At 42.2% G+C, this 17,814-nt stretch overlaps 1 protein-coding gene across 4 annotated transcripts in view; it reads left to right on the top strand.

Annotated features, from left to right (window-relative positions):
- The window catches only part of map1ab (microtubule-associated protein 1Ab), a 55,055-nt gene extending 38,833 nt beyond the window's left edge, over positions 1 to 16,222 (top strand). For 2 of the 4 annotated variants that reach the window (XM_053885565.1, XM_053885564.1), the window contains exons 4-6: positions 1,532 to 10,385; positions 10,830 to 11,062; positions 12,966 to 16,221. In XM_053885565.1, coding sequence (XP_053741540.1) covers positions 1,532 to 10,385; positions 10,830 to 11,062; positions 12,966 to 13,121 — 9,243 coding nt within the window. In that variant the 3' untranslated portion in view covers positions 13,122 to 16,221. Of the gene's footprint in view, positions 1 to 1,531; positions 10,386 to 10,829; positions 11,063 to 11,426; positions 11,492 to 12,965 lie in introns of all 4 variants that reach the window. The other 2 variants (XR_008416538.1, XM_053885563.1) reach the window with 2 other exon arrangements.
- Positions 16,223 to 17,814: the final 1,592 nt, after the last annotated feature.

Genomic DNA, 17,814 nt, shown 5'->3' with positions numbered 1-17,814 from the left:
CTGAAGTAACCACAGTTTCTATTTGCTGCAAGCTCAGCCCTCGAGCAGGCTTTGCTATGGGTAGAAACCAAGCAGAGACGTGTGGATAAATGTACTGCCAGCTGACTGCGGACATGACAACCTGCTTTTTCAAGACCCTCAAGTTGAATCTACAATGGAGGATGCAGGCATCTGACCTCATTGCTCCGAACAGCGTGATCCAGGGGAGGAGATAACATTCTGGCAATGTTGACCAGGAAGGGGCAATGCAAACTCCTAAGATGAAGCCCTGTTAAAGGGGGGTGCTACGTGCCCAGCTGTCACACAGAGAGAGACAGCCTGCCATTCTGACGTGTGCCACGAAGCCTCTTTATCCCACCTGCCACACTGTGGCGAGTGGGGACCCGATGCTTCCCTATAGGTTGACATGCATCACTGCAGCACCACTGTCATAGTGAACAAAAACAAAGGCTGGTTCCCACAAAAGGTAAGGTGTCTAGAGACACAAAAGCTTCTTCAAGAGTGACCAATCATGGTGCTTCAAAGATGGTCACTAGATAGTTAGCTGAAATCACTACAGGCAGACGGCATGTATCCTGTCTCTGTCTTGTGCACTGCGAGGGCTGACTGTAGATGCTTCAAAGAGAAGAGACGCCGCCAGCACTGGACATCAGCAGACAGTCGTCTGCCCGGACCCACTCCAGCCACTCTAGTAATTGCAGGTATATGGCATTGCCCTGTTTGGAATGCATCCTACTGCAGTGCTCATCAGTGTGATTTGAAACAACAGGACTAGTGCGACATGATCCCAGGCCTGGTGTGGCCCACCCGCGTGACTCGATCGTCAATGGGTGACCACCCGTGTGTCCCTGCCTGAAGATGCTGGGATGTTAAGCCGATTAGGCTCTCAACTCTTAAACGCAGGGATTTAGGAGACACATCAAAAATATACAGCGCTTGCAATGGAAACATGTTTGCTTTGAAAACATTCGACTGTGGTGATCATATGAGAGAAGCCACATAGATCACCAGCCAAGATTCTGCAGGTGTAGTCAACTCCACATAGTGGTCACACTCAGTGGCAGATCTTGAAGTAGGAACCTGGCAGACTACACGCTTTCCCGTCACTAGAACCTGTAATGGAAAAGGGCCAATAGAGACATCAGCCAAGAGAGATCTTGAACTTAACAATGACAAGTGTATACCATTCTAGTTAAACTGCGTATTAAACAGAAGTAGCCGTTTTTATTGGGGAAGGCCATACTTCCACCTGTTGGGCAGCAAGTGCGTGAATCTTGGTCAGCGCTAAGGTGGTGCTTTGGATGCAATACCCATTGTGAATCCCATTAGAGGGCAGGGCATGCATGAAATATAATCATAGTTTTGTACTTCAATTATGCATTTTCTTTTTCCTTGTATTATCTACTTCTACCCACACATATCCACACATGCAGAATATATATCTGTCTAGTCTGAATATGTTTAGTCTCTAAAGATATGTTGGGCACATTGTTAGGCAGATGATAACAAGTCTACTTTATTCTTTCTGAAGGTCAAACAATTGGTGGGGGCAGCAACCCCAAAGCATGAGGCTACACTAACGGTGTCTTGCCGTGGTGTCGGGAGCTGGAATTCCTTGGGACAACTGCCTACTCTTCACGCCTTCCTAGAATACAAGCTAAATCCTGCACCAGTCCTGCCCCGTATGGAGGGTATCAGCGAGTTCTCGGACTATGTCTGTGAGACAGTGGATGTCCCCTCACCGTTTGATCTGTTGGAGCCGCCAACATCTGGAGGTTTCCTAAAACTGTCCAAGCCATGCTGTTACATCTTCCCTGGGGGACGAGGAGACTCGGCTCTGTTTGCTGTGAATGGCTTCAACATCTTAGTGGATGGTGGATCTGAAAGAAAGTCCTGCTTCTGGAAGTTGGTGCGCCACCTGGATCGTATTGACTCAGTTCTTTTGACCCACATTGGTGCTGATAACCTCCCTGGTATCAATGGGCTTCTTCAGAGAAAGATTGCAGAGCGAGAGGAGGAGAAATCTCAAGACTCTACAAATTACAATGAATGGGTTAAGAATCTTATTTCTCCAGACATAGGCGTGGTGTTCTTCAATGTTCCTGAGAAGCTACGTTTACCAGAATCAAATCTGAAAGTGAAGCGCAGCATTGAAGAAGCTTCGTTGACTCTGCAGTTGCTTAACAAACTAGGCATCAAACCAGAGCCATTGCTACGTGTGGTCTGCAACACAATTGAAGCCATTACATTGTTCCACAAAATGGGAGTGGGCAGGTTAGACATGTATATTCTGAACCCTGTGAAAGACAGCAAAGAGATGCAATTTTTAATGCAGAAGTGGGCTGGAAATAGCAAGGCCAAAACAGGAATTGTGTTGGCAAACGGCAAAGAGGGTGAAATATCTGTCCCCTATTTGACGTCAGTTACAGCTCTGATTGTGTGGCTTCCAGCAAACCCTACAGAAAAGATAGTTAGGGTGCTGTTTCCTGGAAATGCCCCTCAAAACAAGATTTTAGAAGGACTGGAAAAACTGAAGCACCTTGACTTCCTCCGATACCCTGTCGCTACACAGAAGGACATTGCTACAGGTGCTCCTACACCCCTTGTTAAACAGAAGTTGAAGCACAGAAGTGACAGCAAAGAGAGCCTTAAATGCTCCTCCAAGACAACAGCAGCAAAAGCCATGAAAAAAGATATGGACACCCATGAAGAGACAGAAGTTCCTGAAGAAGTAAAAGGTGACTCTGTTAAGGAGAGTGTTGTAGAGAAAGAGGAAAAAAAAGAGGAGAAAAAGGCAACTAGAATTCACAAAACTAAAACAGATATGCCAGAGAAGAAGAAATCTCTCAAAGAAAAATCCCTTAAAAAAAACTTAAAGGAAAGACTATCAAAAATGGAAGAGAAGAAGGAACAGAAGGAAATCAAGAAAATTAAGAAAGATGAGTACACAAAGCCTGACGAGAAGAAAAATGTGAAGGATAGATCTAAACCTGAGCTCAGGAAAATGACAAAGCCGGATCTTAAACCGCTTACACCAGAAGTAAGAAAGACACTTCATAGAGCCAAAGTGTCATGTAAACCCAAGAGTGGGAAAGTCAAACCAACAAAGTTGAGTGGATCTGGTGAAGTAAAGCTTGAAGAAGCCAAACTTCCAACTCTTCTACAAGAACATACACAAATAAAAGGCACAAATGAAATGGCTGAACCTGCACCTGAAGAACCCAACGAGGACCATGAGAAACTACAAATATCTGATGACACGAGAATAGCTGGACCTCCTGAAATAGCTCAATGGTCGCCAGATTTCCATGCAGATCAGGAAATACAAGAAATTGAACTTGAAGTTCTAAGGTCCACAGAACAAACATTGCCACACAAATCAGAGGCAGAACCTATTCACAAATACCAGTTGCAACAAGAGAGAAAACAGAGCCATACCTTTGAGGATGAGGCTGGTGCTTTCCAGGTGGCAGCAGAGGAAGAAGGACAGAAGGTTGGACCAGCTGTTGAAAGAAAGACTGAAGAGGAGGAAGAACATTTGGCAATTGAGGTGTACACAGATGAGTGGAAAGAGAGCAAATATGATGGTAAACATGGAAAATTGGAAAAAAATGATAAGTCTGACCTTTTGTCAGGAAGGTTAGAGGAATTTGAAATATGTCATCCAAAGGATGATGAGGATGAAGACGAATGTGTGGAAAAAGCTGAACTTGAAGAGGTTGAAGACCTTGATGCAATAGCAGATGAGGAGGCAAAAGATGATGTGGAGAAAGTGAAAGACAAAAGAAAAAATGTTCATTCATTCAATGAGCCTGGGCAGAAGGTTCAGATGACTGCAGAAGTTCATGGAGCTGAAGGAGTGGAAGCTGTGTTCTGTGTTCAGGCGATTCCAGGATTCTCAGAGACTGAACAAACCATCTCTGACGAGGAGATCAATGAGGAAGTCGAGGAGAGGATTCCACATCTGCACTATGACGTTAGTGCCTATGATGGCTCTGCCCCTGATCAAACTAGATCATCTGTATATATCTATGGCATGCAAGAGCCACAAGCAGCCGCGATGCTTGGTAAATGTTTCATTCAAGGTGAGCAAGATCAAGTGTCTTTGTTTACAAGTATCATGCGTGTTCCACTTGCTGAGGAAGAGCACGTGTCATCTGTCACATCCATTACGGAGGTTGACAAAATCTCTCAGCCAATTTCTATTGCAGAGGACCAATCAGTTGCATCTGTCACAATTGCAGCTCATGAACAACCGCCATCATTGAGGTTTGAAGATAACAACCCCTCCCTCTCTTCAACAGCTGACTCACATCTGTCTGTGCTGGAGAAAACATTAGCTGGAATGGTTGAAAGTGATGTTTTTGAAGATGAGGAAGAAAAGGATGAAGAAAGTAAAACACCAAATGAAGAAAAAAATCAAGAAAGGGACACCACATCTCACTTACGAGACAAGAACGATGAGGGGCTTGCTGGCACTGACTATTTTGCCTCAAAAACTGCAGTGAATTCTAAACCTGTCAAGTTACCAATTGAGGAGAGTATTGATGGAACTGGCAAACCCCTCTCCTCAATTTTGATAACTCAACATTCTGGTTCGTCATTGGTTACAGCAGAAAGTGACGCACACTGTCTCAGTCCAGAAAAAAATACTATGAACATCACATCATCCTCACCTATTAGCCATGGACCACCAAGTGCAACTTATTCTCCAGGGCATCAGTCACAAGTGGAGACCAAGACAATGGTGGTGCTAGACACAGTATTGAAAAAGCAAGAACAATCTTCTTGTTTCGCAACAGCTGCAGGAAGCAAACGCGGCACAGAAAATGTAGCAGTGATAGAAGACTCCAGTGATGAAGATGATGTTCTGACTTCTACAGCCAAATCAGCTAACACACACCTGAAAGGTGGCCATGTTATGGTAGTGCCAGAAATGGACAAATATTTGTCCGGTGTTGAAGGTGAGACAACTGATGCAGCATCAAATGTTCTGAGAGATTCTCAGACGCTAGAAGGCTTGAGTCTGGATCAGAAACCAGACGTAGACAGTCAGACTCACCACCATGATAAAATAAATGAAGTTCACAAAAAAGACATGGAGGATTTTACTACCACAGTGGCTAAGACGACTGAAACAGAAGCTGGATTTGAAGATGAGGCTGCACCTGTGGATGCAGAAAGACAAGACTTGAGTTTTGACTGTAATAAAGAACTGGAGCTTGTCTGTATCAAAACACTAGTCACCATCGAAACCGCAGATGTAGAGGCTTCAGACAAAATGGATGGAAGAGCGATGAATTTCATTGATCCAAGGACTAAACCTGTGGAACCAATGGAATGCAAAACAACGAAAGATGATATGCTTCAAAAAACTGTGGAGGAGGAGGAGGATGAGAGAGCAAAAATAAATGAACAAAATCTTTCTCATCAACAAGTTGGAGATAAAAACTGGGAGACAGAAATTGATCAAATACATGCCGAGAATGAGACAATAAAGCAGACTGAAATCAGTGTTTGCACTCATACTAAAATCTCAAATAATGCCTCTCAAGAGAATGCCATCATTTGTAAGGATTCTGCATCGACTGTGGCTTCAACCACCCAAGAAGAACATCACCAAATGAGTATCGAGAAAGATGAAACGAGCAAAGACCCAAGTGCCATTACACTTAACCAGACAAGTGAAATTATTCTACAGGGAAACCAGACTGATTTGTTTGGTGGACCCACAGTTGGAAAAGAAAAGAAAATGAATGACGGCAAAGACGAGTCCCAAACTACTGAGTTAATGGAAGAAAAAGAAGTGTCTCATGAGATTAGATACATACAATTTGATGATTTATCTTCAGTACATTCAAAATCAGAGCCAGAGGACAGCTGTGAAGAAACGACTGGATCGGAAAAAGAAGAGGCTGCTGGCATGTTGTTGCAAAAGAAAAGTGAAGATATCATTTCCATCCAAGCCATCTCAAGCAGTGACATGATATGTGATGAAGACAAGCGTGGAGTATGTGCCACTAATGAAAGAGCTGCATGTGAGACAGTACAAATTGAGTCCAAACATGGCCATATTACCAGCATAGATTGTCGCGTTGTTGAGAAGCAAGAAGCCAGTAAGGACGTCCAACTATGTGAAGAAAAAGAAATGAAAGAAATGATGACAAGCGAACATGACTCTATGAAAACAGAAATGACCACTGGTGTAACTACCGAGGTAGACAAAAAGGCTTTGTTAAGTTCAGCGGACAAAGGCGGTGTATTGGCTGTTGAGAAGGATGATGGAGAGAAAGTGAGGGATATGGACCACACAGGGAAAGGAGCTGACCCTCAAGGTACAGGTGTCAAGGAATTAATCAGTCAGGTGTATGACAAAGATGATGGTGGAACACCGGTGATTGAGACACATGTGGGACAGCCAGCCGACACTCATGATTCAAATGCAGACAAACCCGACTCTCTTTTGTCTGAGCATACATCCCAAGATGAACAAATGACAAATATGGACGCAGCTCAGATGACAGGAACAGACAAAATAGATGATTCACACAAATCTCTTGAAGATATGTGTGAAACTCGTACAACTCAGGAGGAGGAGGTAAAGGCATCACAAGATAAGCAGCACGTTGTCCAGACAGAGAACGTAGAGGAACAAAAAACTCAAGAAGGGTCTGAGAAAGAAGACACACATGCACTTGATGTAAGCAATGAAGAGACAATGCAAAAGGAGTTTGTTTGTGACCTAGATGGTGGTACAAAGTCAAGGGAGTGTGAAATAGAAAATCAGGAGAAAGAATCAACACTATTAGTCAACAAAAAAGAAACGTGTGATGCAGACCGCCCAAGACAAGAGAAATGGGATAATGAGGCGGTGCAGGAGAAAACCTTTGATAAAAATGTTGTACTTCTGCCAGAAGGAGAATTGGCACTCCAATCACCAACTGAAGATAAAGACAATGATGAAGAAAAGGGGTTAATTTGTACAGGCCAAGCAGGATCTTCAGCTGTAGCTCAGTCTGAACATAGCATTATACCTGACTCATCTCAGACAAAAGATGCTATCGTCATTCCTATCATGCAGCAACATTCAGTCGGAAAAGAATTTGACGTTGCAGAAACATCTGCTGATGATGGAGCAACAGTGACCTCTGCCCATACAACCAAAGAAGACCCAATCTCGCAAGATTGTGCAAGTCAACAAGAAGATGCAGCTATTACCAAAACTGTATCATCAGCACTGCCTTCAACGACAGATGGTGTTAAAGCTTTATCAAGGACATTCATTCAACTCGGAAGCGGCACAGAGTCTGACTCAGATACAAAAACTGATCAGGTCAGTCAGGAGTCTAAAGATCACATTCAGGTATGTCAAACCTTTGGGAAGGAAGCAGAACGAGAAATGGAAGGAGAAAGAGATGTGGCGTCTCCAGGACTATCCCAGCCTTCATATTCAATGTTGGACAAAGTATCAGGTGAGGATAATAATAATGGTCATTTTAATGACGAAAAGGAAGATCTTGCGAATGAGATAACAGACGAAAAGATTGTTGGCAGAGAGGTGGAAGAACACAAGACCTCCAAATATGATCCGGATGAGAAACCCTGTCCAGATGATAACAGGGGAGCAGGCCAGGCAGATTTCAAAGGTCCTGTCTTCAACTATGATAACTACTGCAAGGAGCAGTCCCTGTCTTTCTGCAGAGTTGACTATAGGCTGGTGTCCCTCAATGAGAATCGAATAAGCCACCGTCCAAGTGCCACAACATCATATGATGACCAAGAGAAATGCCAAGAAGGAGAACATGAAGGCACGGACATAACATATGTTGAAAAGATCATCACTTTTGAAGACGTTCCAGACAACAAAATTTCCGAGACTGAAGAGCTATCGTCTCATAGACCCAAAGAGGACAAACCAGAAAAGTCAGAGGAGGAAAAAGGGGATGCTTTATCAGCTCTGGGAGAAAGTGCAACAAGTGGTCAGATTGTAGTTTGTGGAGCAACAGGAAAGGAAGCAACAACGTTGCCTGTAAATGAAGAAGAAAAGGTCGACACCACTGATCAGGAGAGCTCAGGTTCTGGCTGGCACTCATCAGCAGAAAAGAATACTCCACCAGTATGTGAAAGTGAGCACCGAGTAGATTCAAAAAGAAAATCATCTCCAGGAGAATTTCAAGAAAACCAATTGGAAAACTATGATTCATATTCTGATAAAAGTCAGGCCAAGCATGGCCTTTCTGAAGAAAATGAAACTCCCATCAACAAAAAGATGCTCGTGGAGAGTGAAGATTCAAATGCAGACCATGGTCACAGAGATTATGATGATAATGATGGTGGTGGTGATGATAGTAATAAAGGGGCAAGTTTTAGTGGTGTAGATGTGGAAAAAGGTGCAAGGGAGCTGTCTGAAAAAGAACTATGCTGGCATTATGTTGATGATGGCACGACACCAGTAGGCTCAAATGAAACATGTCCTGAGTTGAGTGCCACTGAAGAGCAGATTTCACCTGATGATAACAAAGACATTGCAATAGCTGAGCCCCCGGGTATAGCCGCTCCAACCACTCAAACAAAACCTCAACAAAGCCAACTGGGAGAGCCAGACAAAACAGCTACTAATTTAGAACCGATCGAGATGATTGAAGCAAAATGGGATGATCAAACTATATCTAGTTCAACAACAAGTCAAGTCGTGATGGAGACATGCCCAAAGGATGATCAGATGGAAACCACAGTTCATACAGATATACACCAAGAAAGTGATTCAGACATCAAGCATCAGCAAGATGAGTACATGGTAGTGACTAAAACTGCTCCTGGAAAACCATCTGTTGACTGTAAACTGCCACCTTTTGCTTCCTCAACCACAAAACCATCACTAATTTCAAGCCCTGATGCACAAGAGAGTTCGTCATCATTACATGTTTCTGCCGACATCTCTATTGATACGGGCGAGATGGAAGAGGCCACTAGAGATAAGGTGCCAGACCATTTTCAAGAAAGCAGAATGCAATATCAAATAGAATCTCAGCAACCTGCCATGACTGAACAAAAACACATACAGCATGTCTTAGTGACACAACAGGATGAAGTCAAAACCACTTCAGATGTGGAAGAAAGAAAATGTGTCAGCTCAACAATTCTGTCCAAACTGGAAGTAATGGACCCTCAACAAGTCTTCCGGGAAGCAAACCTAAGCAAAAGCGACTCTGAAGAAACCTCAAGGGAAAAAACACCTGATCCAGAAGACAAGATTGAAAGTGATGACACATTATTAGAATCACAAATAGAAGGAAAGGAACAACAGAGCCAACGGGCAATGAAGGGAATGGAAGGAGAGGATGGAATGGTTGAAGAAGTTCAAATTAAAGAGGGGCGCATTTCACAGGGAACACCAGAGAGGATGGAGACAAGAAGAAGAAGCAGTTTATCAGATTGGGAGCTGCTGCAAAAGCCTGATGACTATCCAGGTGATCCTCTCTCTGAGTTCGGTGATGATAATGAAGAGCAAAAAGCCTATGAGTGGTTGGCCAGTGGCTGCAGCACCACTCTGGAAATGTGTCACTCAGAAACTTTAAGTGAAGACATGAAGACTTCTTGCCCACCAGACTTGAACATCTCAGCACCAGTTCACACTTCCTGTGACAACAATCAGGTGTCCACTGAAGAGGTTGAGGAAGACTGCAGCAGTAGAAGCTCACAGAAGGAAGTCCAGGGCTGTCACGACCAACACTCAGTGAAGAGAAAGTCACATAAGAAAAGCCAACATCTCTCAGATGGTGGGCAGCAACCATGCAGTACAATGGCAACGCTTGCAGGAGAGGAAACGCCTCTGACATCAGCCAGTGAGTCAATGAATTCACACTCAGATTCTGATGTTCCACCTGAGACAGAAGAGTGCCCATCCTTAACAGCTGAGGTAAACCTAGACTCGGATGAAGACGCTGAACATCTTCCAGTGGATAAGTTTGGTGACACAGGGCACCATCCACCCTCATCGAGAACATCTCAGCAGTTTGATGACCCCCTCCCCAGGTCCCAAAAGGACCCTATCCCTCATCCTCCTAATCCAGACGTATGTATGGTTGATCCAGAGGCTCTGCTCAACGACCACGCAGGGGCAGACAAGCCCTTTAAGAAACATTATAAGAGTCCCAAGGGTCCCAGAAAACCAAAATCAGCATCTCCTGCTCAAAAGAACAGCAGAATAAAGTTTTCAACTCCAGCAAAATCAAGTTCAAGAGACACACCAACAGTGACCTCATTTCAAAAAAAGGACACAGAAAGAAGCTCAAGACTGAACAGGTCATCAGAGACTCATGGTTCAAGAGGCGAGCTCCCAAACCCAGGAAAAGCCTTGCTCAGTGGCTCAAAAACCAGTTCAGGTTGGTTCCAGGCTTCCCCTTTCTCAAAAGATATTGACCAAATGTCTAATGGAATGTTACGTAGCTGGAATGTCACCAGATGTTTGAAATTGAACTGCGTTGAAGAGAAAATTAATGAAAATAATGCATGCATTCTTCAACTACTGTAAAAATTTTCGACCATGAGGGCTGGCGTCAGGAGGAGGCAATCTGGTTGCCATCATTTACCTCTCCACTGGTGACATCACAGCATATAAACAACGTTAACTTGAAGTGAACATTCGGATAGCTATCACAGAGAAGCATTATTGAATCTTCAAAGTCTGGGTCCTTCATAACATTTGAATCAACTTCCAAGAATAAATGTTCATACAGTCACTTAAGTTCAGGTTCATTGTTTCTTTTTAAAAACATTTGCAAAATGTTTGATGCACTTGATGCACAATGTCATGTTTTTGACTCCAGGTAACAATTACCAGAAATGCAGCTCTTCTGTCCCGCCTGGTGCACCAGTCTATGTCGACCTGGCTTATGTGCCCAATCACTGCAGTGCGAAGAATGTGGACCAAGAGTTTTTCAAGAGAGTTCGAGCTGCTTATTATGTCCTGAGTGGTAATGACCCAAGTGGAGGAGAGCCCAGCCGAGAAGTCCTGAATGCCTTTCTGGAGGGAAAAGCGCAGTGGGGCTCAAATCTGCAGGTAACCATCTGCATTAAACCACCTTTTCAATTACCTTAATACAAGTTGGTAACTTACATTGGACATTGGACCCTGAACTATTTGAAATGTTAATTGAAATGTGTCATATTGTCTTCAGTTATAGTCACTGACAATCCAATATTTCTTTTGTGGACATCAAGAATGGTTTGGGGATGAACATCAATGTATTTTTCTATTTTGGAATACCTTTGCCCGTTATTTTTTTCATTTTGTAAACAGTAAGAGAGAAGAATCTTGACCCAAAGTTTGAAATTGGAGTGAATTTGCTCATTCACTATTCAGACTATATTTTCCCCCTGCGCTTTCTACTGTGTTTACCGCTATTTCTATATTACCCCCCCAGTCCTGAGACCTCCATCACCGTTTTGCCCATGCCTCCAGCACATCCCTGGACACTGTAAAGCACTAGTATGTACTGACTGTCGACTGTCATGGCAAAGTTTTGTGCTTCACTTTTTGTTTCACTGTGCGATTTTCTACAGAGCCCTGGAAGTGACATGCATGTGTTTATTATTTTGGACGTGGCATGCATTACTTTAATTTTTTTCGCCCAACATAACAATTATCTCAAGATAATCTTTATTTCAAGATACAACCGTGAATGTCAGCGCATGCGTAGCTGCCTCTCTGGCAAAGCATTTTGTATACGTCTTCCTGGAACCACTATGTCTCCCATGGTTTCGTAACTGTTCGTCAACGTTGTCAGTCACTGTCTGTGTTTCTAACACTCTGATCAAGTGCCTTCTACTCAAAATTATACCATATGTGGATAAACTATACGTATTACGCATCCCTGGAAGCGACATGCATGACTTTATTTTTTTTATCCCGAGATAAAAAGAGATGCCGAGATAACTGTTATCTCGGCAGAAAAAAAAATAAAGTCATGCATGCCACATGTGGTATTATTTTGGCATTTGATCTGAGTGCTAAAAGCGCACAGACTTTGCCGTCGGCAATAGGACAAAAAAAAAATAAAGTCATGCATGTCACATCCAAAAAATAAACACATGCATGTCACTTCCAGGGCTCCGTAATTTTCATCACAGTGTGAAAATTCTTCTTCAGAATTGGAGTCAGTCAAATTCGCTTTCCTGGCTTCTGCAACGCTCCAAAACCACTGCATCCCTTGTGTCCTCAACCAGGGGCAATTTTCAATCTCTATTTAATCTAAAATTTAATGCTACCTGTCACAACTTTTGTTTTGTGTGGAAAGAAAGTGACATCTTAATTTCAACATTTTTAATTGGTATTTTTGTTACTATTCACATGACACACCAAGGAACAAATTTATTTGGGTTTGCAAGCAATAAAATGAGCAAAGTCACAGCGGACGGTAGATACAGAACAAAGCGGCTTAACAAAAGAGCTTTTGCGCCAGGAGTGGTCCGTTGCTTTGTCCATCGATTGATTGGTCAGCGTGAGATTTGATTTTTTTTCCCCCTGGGTCCCAGCGCCTGGCAGCTCTGCAGGTTTCAAGTCCATTTTGCACCATCTCAGACGAGGAGGAGCACAAGTGAGAGATCATGCAGAAATTGTGATTTAGTCCACTCACAGCAATGGGTTTTGTACCTTGCAAAATCTTCAACTATGTGAAATAAACATTTACAAGTGCACAACTCCTGCACTTGTAACCTCAAATTTATAGTTGCTCTTCCTCTTCAAATCCATTTTGCACCTAATTTACCCTCAAAAAGTCCAATGAGTTTCATGGATAAATAAGGTGTCTAGGGAGCATGATCAAGGAGATTGAATCTGATTAAAAAAAAAAAAAAAGATTGGAATCGATCACCAGGCAGTCATTGCATTTTATGTTAAAAATATTAGATGTCATCTGGTTAAATGTTTTATAATCAGGGAACTGTCTTTATCCCCTCCTCAGGTGACCCTCATCCCAACACATGACACAGAGATGACTCGGGAGTGGTACCAACAGACCCATGAGAGGCAGCAGGATCTCAACATCATGGTTTTGGCCTCGAGTAGCACTGTTGTTATGCAGGATGAGTCATTCCCTGCCTGCAAGATTGAATTCTAAACTGGGCGATATCTCTCTTTATTTGACTAGCAAGCATTATTACGTTATTAATACTCCCTCATGACCAAAGGAAGTTTTCAGTTATATATATATATATATATATATATATATATATATATATATATATATATATATATATATATATAGAGAGAGAGAGAGAGAGAGAGATTTCTAGTAGTGTTACTTTACTAGAGAAATAGGCTAAGCTCAATGATGATTGGTTAAGTTTGGGAACAACAAGATAAGTGAGACTTAGTTTTGTACTTGTATCTTTTTAGAGCCCTCCTGAAGTTCAATAAGCCATCCTTCTTACACACTTGCTTAACTGCTGCATGTTGCCTGTGATTTCTCCTCTAACAGCCGGAGCTTGGACTCCAATACAACTGTGACTCGATCTATAACTTGAGTGCTTGTTCTTTCCTTTTGAAGCTTTCTTGAAACCCCTGTATCAATCAAGGGGTCTTTGTTTTGAGAATGACTTCCTGTGTGGTAAAATGTTATAATAATATTCTCTGCTTTGCAGTGATGGGATGACAAATGTAGCAATGGTCGTCACTTCCCATCACCGGCGACATTGTCCCATTAGTCTTCAGTGCGGCTGTGTTCCTCTGTTGTGCAATTAGCTTGTAGTGTAGGAGACATCAAAAGACTGTTGTCAGGTGTTTTATGTGAGTATCTGAAGAGACTTGAAAAACATTACTGTTATGAGTTGAAACTTTGCATAAGGGGCCCTATACTGCGTTTCAGACATATGATGTGACCGCCCGTACTTACACCGACAGATTCTCTCCTTACTACATGCTAATGTCCACATGGTGAGGTTTGACACATAGCCGTTACGCAACTAGCATATCGGGATCGAAACTAGGTGGTCTCGGGTTGTTTTTTTTGTTTTTTAATGGATTTGAAATTGGCCTCTGTTGCTTTATGTGTGACGGGGCAGAATGATAAGACCACCTCTTAAAACATCGAAAAAGAAAAAGCTGACTGGCTTTCATTTTTAAAGTTGTATAAGTTGATACTGTACATCATAATGTGTTCTTTGGAGAATATTTAACTGCGCCAGTGAATCAACAGACATGAATGTAATTACCGATCAAAAAACAGAACACACTTTTCATTTAGATTAGAGTAACTGAAAAGAGCTAACTATGTTCTATGTGTGCTACTATAGCTATGTGTTCTAGTGACTGTTGTGGTCGAGCGCAGGGCTGTGACTGTGAGGCTCAATCCCTGACCGATCACTACAGAGTTGGCGTGAAGTTAGCAGGATAGGAACCCTTTTATTTAGGAAAACAATGGAATTTCTTCAAACCACTTTGTTTGTCTAGCATTAAGACTTGTGTTTCAATAAATTCTTAGTTCACACTAAAAGGTTTTAGCCACGATGAATGTCTTAAAATAAAGAATGCAGCAATAAGAATGTGCTTCCAGAGAAACCAGTTGTTCCCTGGGGTGACACTGCTCAGCGAAGTGGGTGATCGGGCTAAGAGGTTGCTGGTTAAATCCTAAGTTGACATGTATATGTGTCGAGTCCCTGAGCAAAATACCCGTTCAGCATGCTGCATTGTAGCCTACTGCCATGAATGTAAGCTAGTGTGCACAAATGAGTGACCCAGTGTGAAGTGTTCTGAGTGCTGGATAAGCCTAAGAAGGACTCTATTGGGCCATTTGCCATTTGAAGGAATGGTCAGTTTTTGAGTTAAAGCACAGTGTGCTTCATCAGTGAATATATTCATCAGGTATCAGGAATGTTGCTATAAAAAGCATTAAAATACTTCATATATTTCCTTTTCCATATGGATAAGTCCTTTTTCATAGTAGTCTTGAACTTACGAGGGTTTCTTGACACTGACCTCATTGCTGATTTAAGTTGACAGAGAAAGGTTTTATTTAGATCAAGCATGAATAATGAGCACTGTTGACAGAATGTGGTTGTTTGTGGAGATACAACACACACACACACAGGCAGTTTGGATGAACTGAGCGTGCAGCGAGAATGTTACCTGTAGTTGCAGGAGAGCAGAGATTTTCTATTTGAGGGTTAGGCAGCTATACGTTGCTTTTAACCCTTATGGCACAGAATGAATGTATGTTTATAGTTATATAGAACATATAGATACTGTACATATCACACTCCTTTCAGTCACGTAGACTGGACTATAATAGCAGCGGAAGCAAGGAAGTCAGATAGTTTTGCACAAGTTTTCGAGTGGGAAAAGATAGTGTACGATAGGTCAGATCCATTGAAGATGAAGGATGAAGATCGAAATGTGATGAAAGACGAAAGGAATTCTTTGATCAGTTGATGTGCTTAGAGAGATAGAGCGAGTGAAGGACAGTCGGGTAATTCGGATTATGAAGGTGATGTCTGTAAATGAGGATTGCTCAACGGTAATTTAAGAGTTGGGAGCAAGTTGGGTTTTGGCCAATCGAGACTTACCCATAGGATTATGGAGGAGCAGAGAACAATGATGTTCAGTTGCCGCAGGTAGTACATCCTCTGGTGTGTGAGAAAAGAGCGACCTTTGTCTGGAACATGGTCTCACAATGAACATCAATGCATATTTCTTTCGTTAATTCAGGATTTACAAGTCAAATTGACTGGCCTACTGGTCGGTGTACAAAGGGTTGTAAATTACACCACACCTAAGGGATACATGGCTTTTCAGCTGAGCTTAGTTAGAGAATGGTCAAGTAATTTATGCTAATTATTGCTTCAAACTTGTCTCAACACTGAGAATAACTAGAAAAGCGATGCATATCTTTCTGCATGTAAAGTGTTTATTGATAAACATGAATGTAATTGGTAAACATGGACTTATTAAGCAAACGCTGTCTCATGAAGTGCAATATATTTGAATTAAACGAACAAATAAAGCAAATTGTCTAACTAGGCTACGCTGTTATGAAGAAAACCGCCATACTGGTACTTTTGTTGGCTTTCTGTGTTTTCTGCTCTCTAAAATTCTTGGATTCATCTTCCTCTGCACTATTTCCCAGCTCTCTTTCAGTATTAACTGGAAACTGGAAACTAAGCATATTTGTTGTAAAAGGGAAACGGCCTGCAACCTGCTGATCAATTAAAGTTCATTCAAACTTTGACCTGTGTAATGTCTTCTTAAAAAGCTCACATACACTAGATCTGCAATGCTTTCATGTATTACAAATGATGTACACTCATCTAACAGTAGAAAGTTTTGCTCACATTTATCTATAACAGTGGTTCTTAACCTGGGTTCGATCGAACCCTAGGGGTTCAGTGGAGCCTCCGCCGCAGAGGTCCACCCCTCAGTCTAGTCTGCAGTTAGTGTATCTGTGTATTTTATTTTTTACTAAAGAAGGGTTCGGTGAATGAGCATATGAAACTGGTGGGGTTCGGTGCCTCCAACAAGGTTAAGAACCACTGATCTATAAGTACATTCACAAGACATAATGATGCATTAGGCTGAATAGGAGATGCGCTGAATCTTTAGAATCATGTCTGACAAGTCTTATAGAAAACAATTGGGGTTGTTGCGATGTCCCTTATTTGTCTGACAGTGGGGAAATTCTTTATAATTACATTACATTTTGGTAGTTTTGTACTGAGTTATGTAATCTACCAAACATCATTTTGGCATGGAAATGAGTATGTATGTATGAAGTCCACCACACAAATATGTTACCATTTTTCAATTTCTGTGAATAACCTATAAAATACTAGGGGTGTCCTGATACCACATTTTTTGCTGACTCTGGATGAGTACTGTATCCTGGTTTAGAGTGTTCTATTGTTTATCGCAGGGCTTACGTTCCGAGACCACTAGCGACAGTTGATGCGCCATAATGGAAGGAAGTAACAGAACAGCAATATAATCTGAGCTGTGCATGGGGTAGTGCAGTTCATCTCCCTGTGACCACAACTGTCGAGTGTTTTTTATGAATTCAACTACAGGCATGTGTGAGTGGCTTCTCTTGCAGGACAGCTGGAGCTGATCAAAGATGTAATCTCATCTGGGCAGATGCATGGGTGGATCTTTTTTACAGAAAAAGGTAAAATAACGTCAAACATAGTGTGTAATGTGAAAGTTTGTCAGCGCTTTTTAGGGACAGATTTCTGAACAATTACAAATAGCACCGTCACCGTTATGGAGCGGCGGTCCACCACCGAGCCCCACATTAGGGATACATATCTGCAACCACCGTCATTTGCATGAGAGTTGACAGCCCTGTAAAAACCTGTGATGCACTGAATCCGCCAAATACACCGAGCTCAGACTGTTGTAGGCATCGGGTGCATATGTAGGAACCACATGAAGTCTATATTGTTTGGCAGAACACCTCTTATAATTTCTGTTTCATATTTTCTTTGATTTCCAGAGTCCCTGTGAGTAGGCGTTAATTGTTGGATACAATGTACTTGTGAAAGAATCACAGGTCTTTGTGAAAGTGCTGTTACACTTTCTTGACCATTCTATACGACTTTATGTTTCTAAATGTGTAACTCTGACTCAATCATACTCCTCATTGCTTGCAGCAGGTGTACAGGGAGAAGAGCCATGGAGAGTGTACACAGCTCTGAGGATACTCGATGTTGAGGGTCCGAGTGTCTCAGACAGATGCCCCTGCAGCAAGCACTGACTCCAGGCAGTCAGTCAGAAAGTCCTTAGTCCACCAGCAGAGGGAGTCAGACATGTTGAGCTGGTGAAAA

The sequence above is a fragment of the Synchiropus splendidus genome, chromosome 14 (genome assembly GCF_027744825.2).
Source record: "Synchiropus splendidus isolate RoL2022-P1 chromosome 14, RoL_Sspl_1.0, whole genome shotgun sequence".
NCBI classification, from domain to species: Eukaryota; Metazoa; Chordata; class Actinopteri; order Syngnathiformes; family Callionymidae; genus Synchiropus; species Synchiropus splendidus.
The sequence above is the reverse complement of the archived record's forward strand: the minus strand, read 5'-3'. Positions and strand labels throughout refer to the sequence as shown.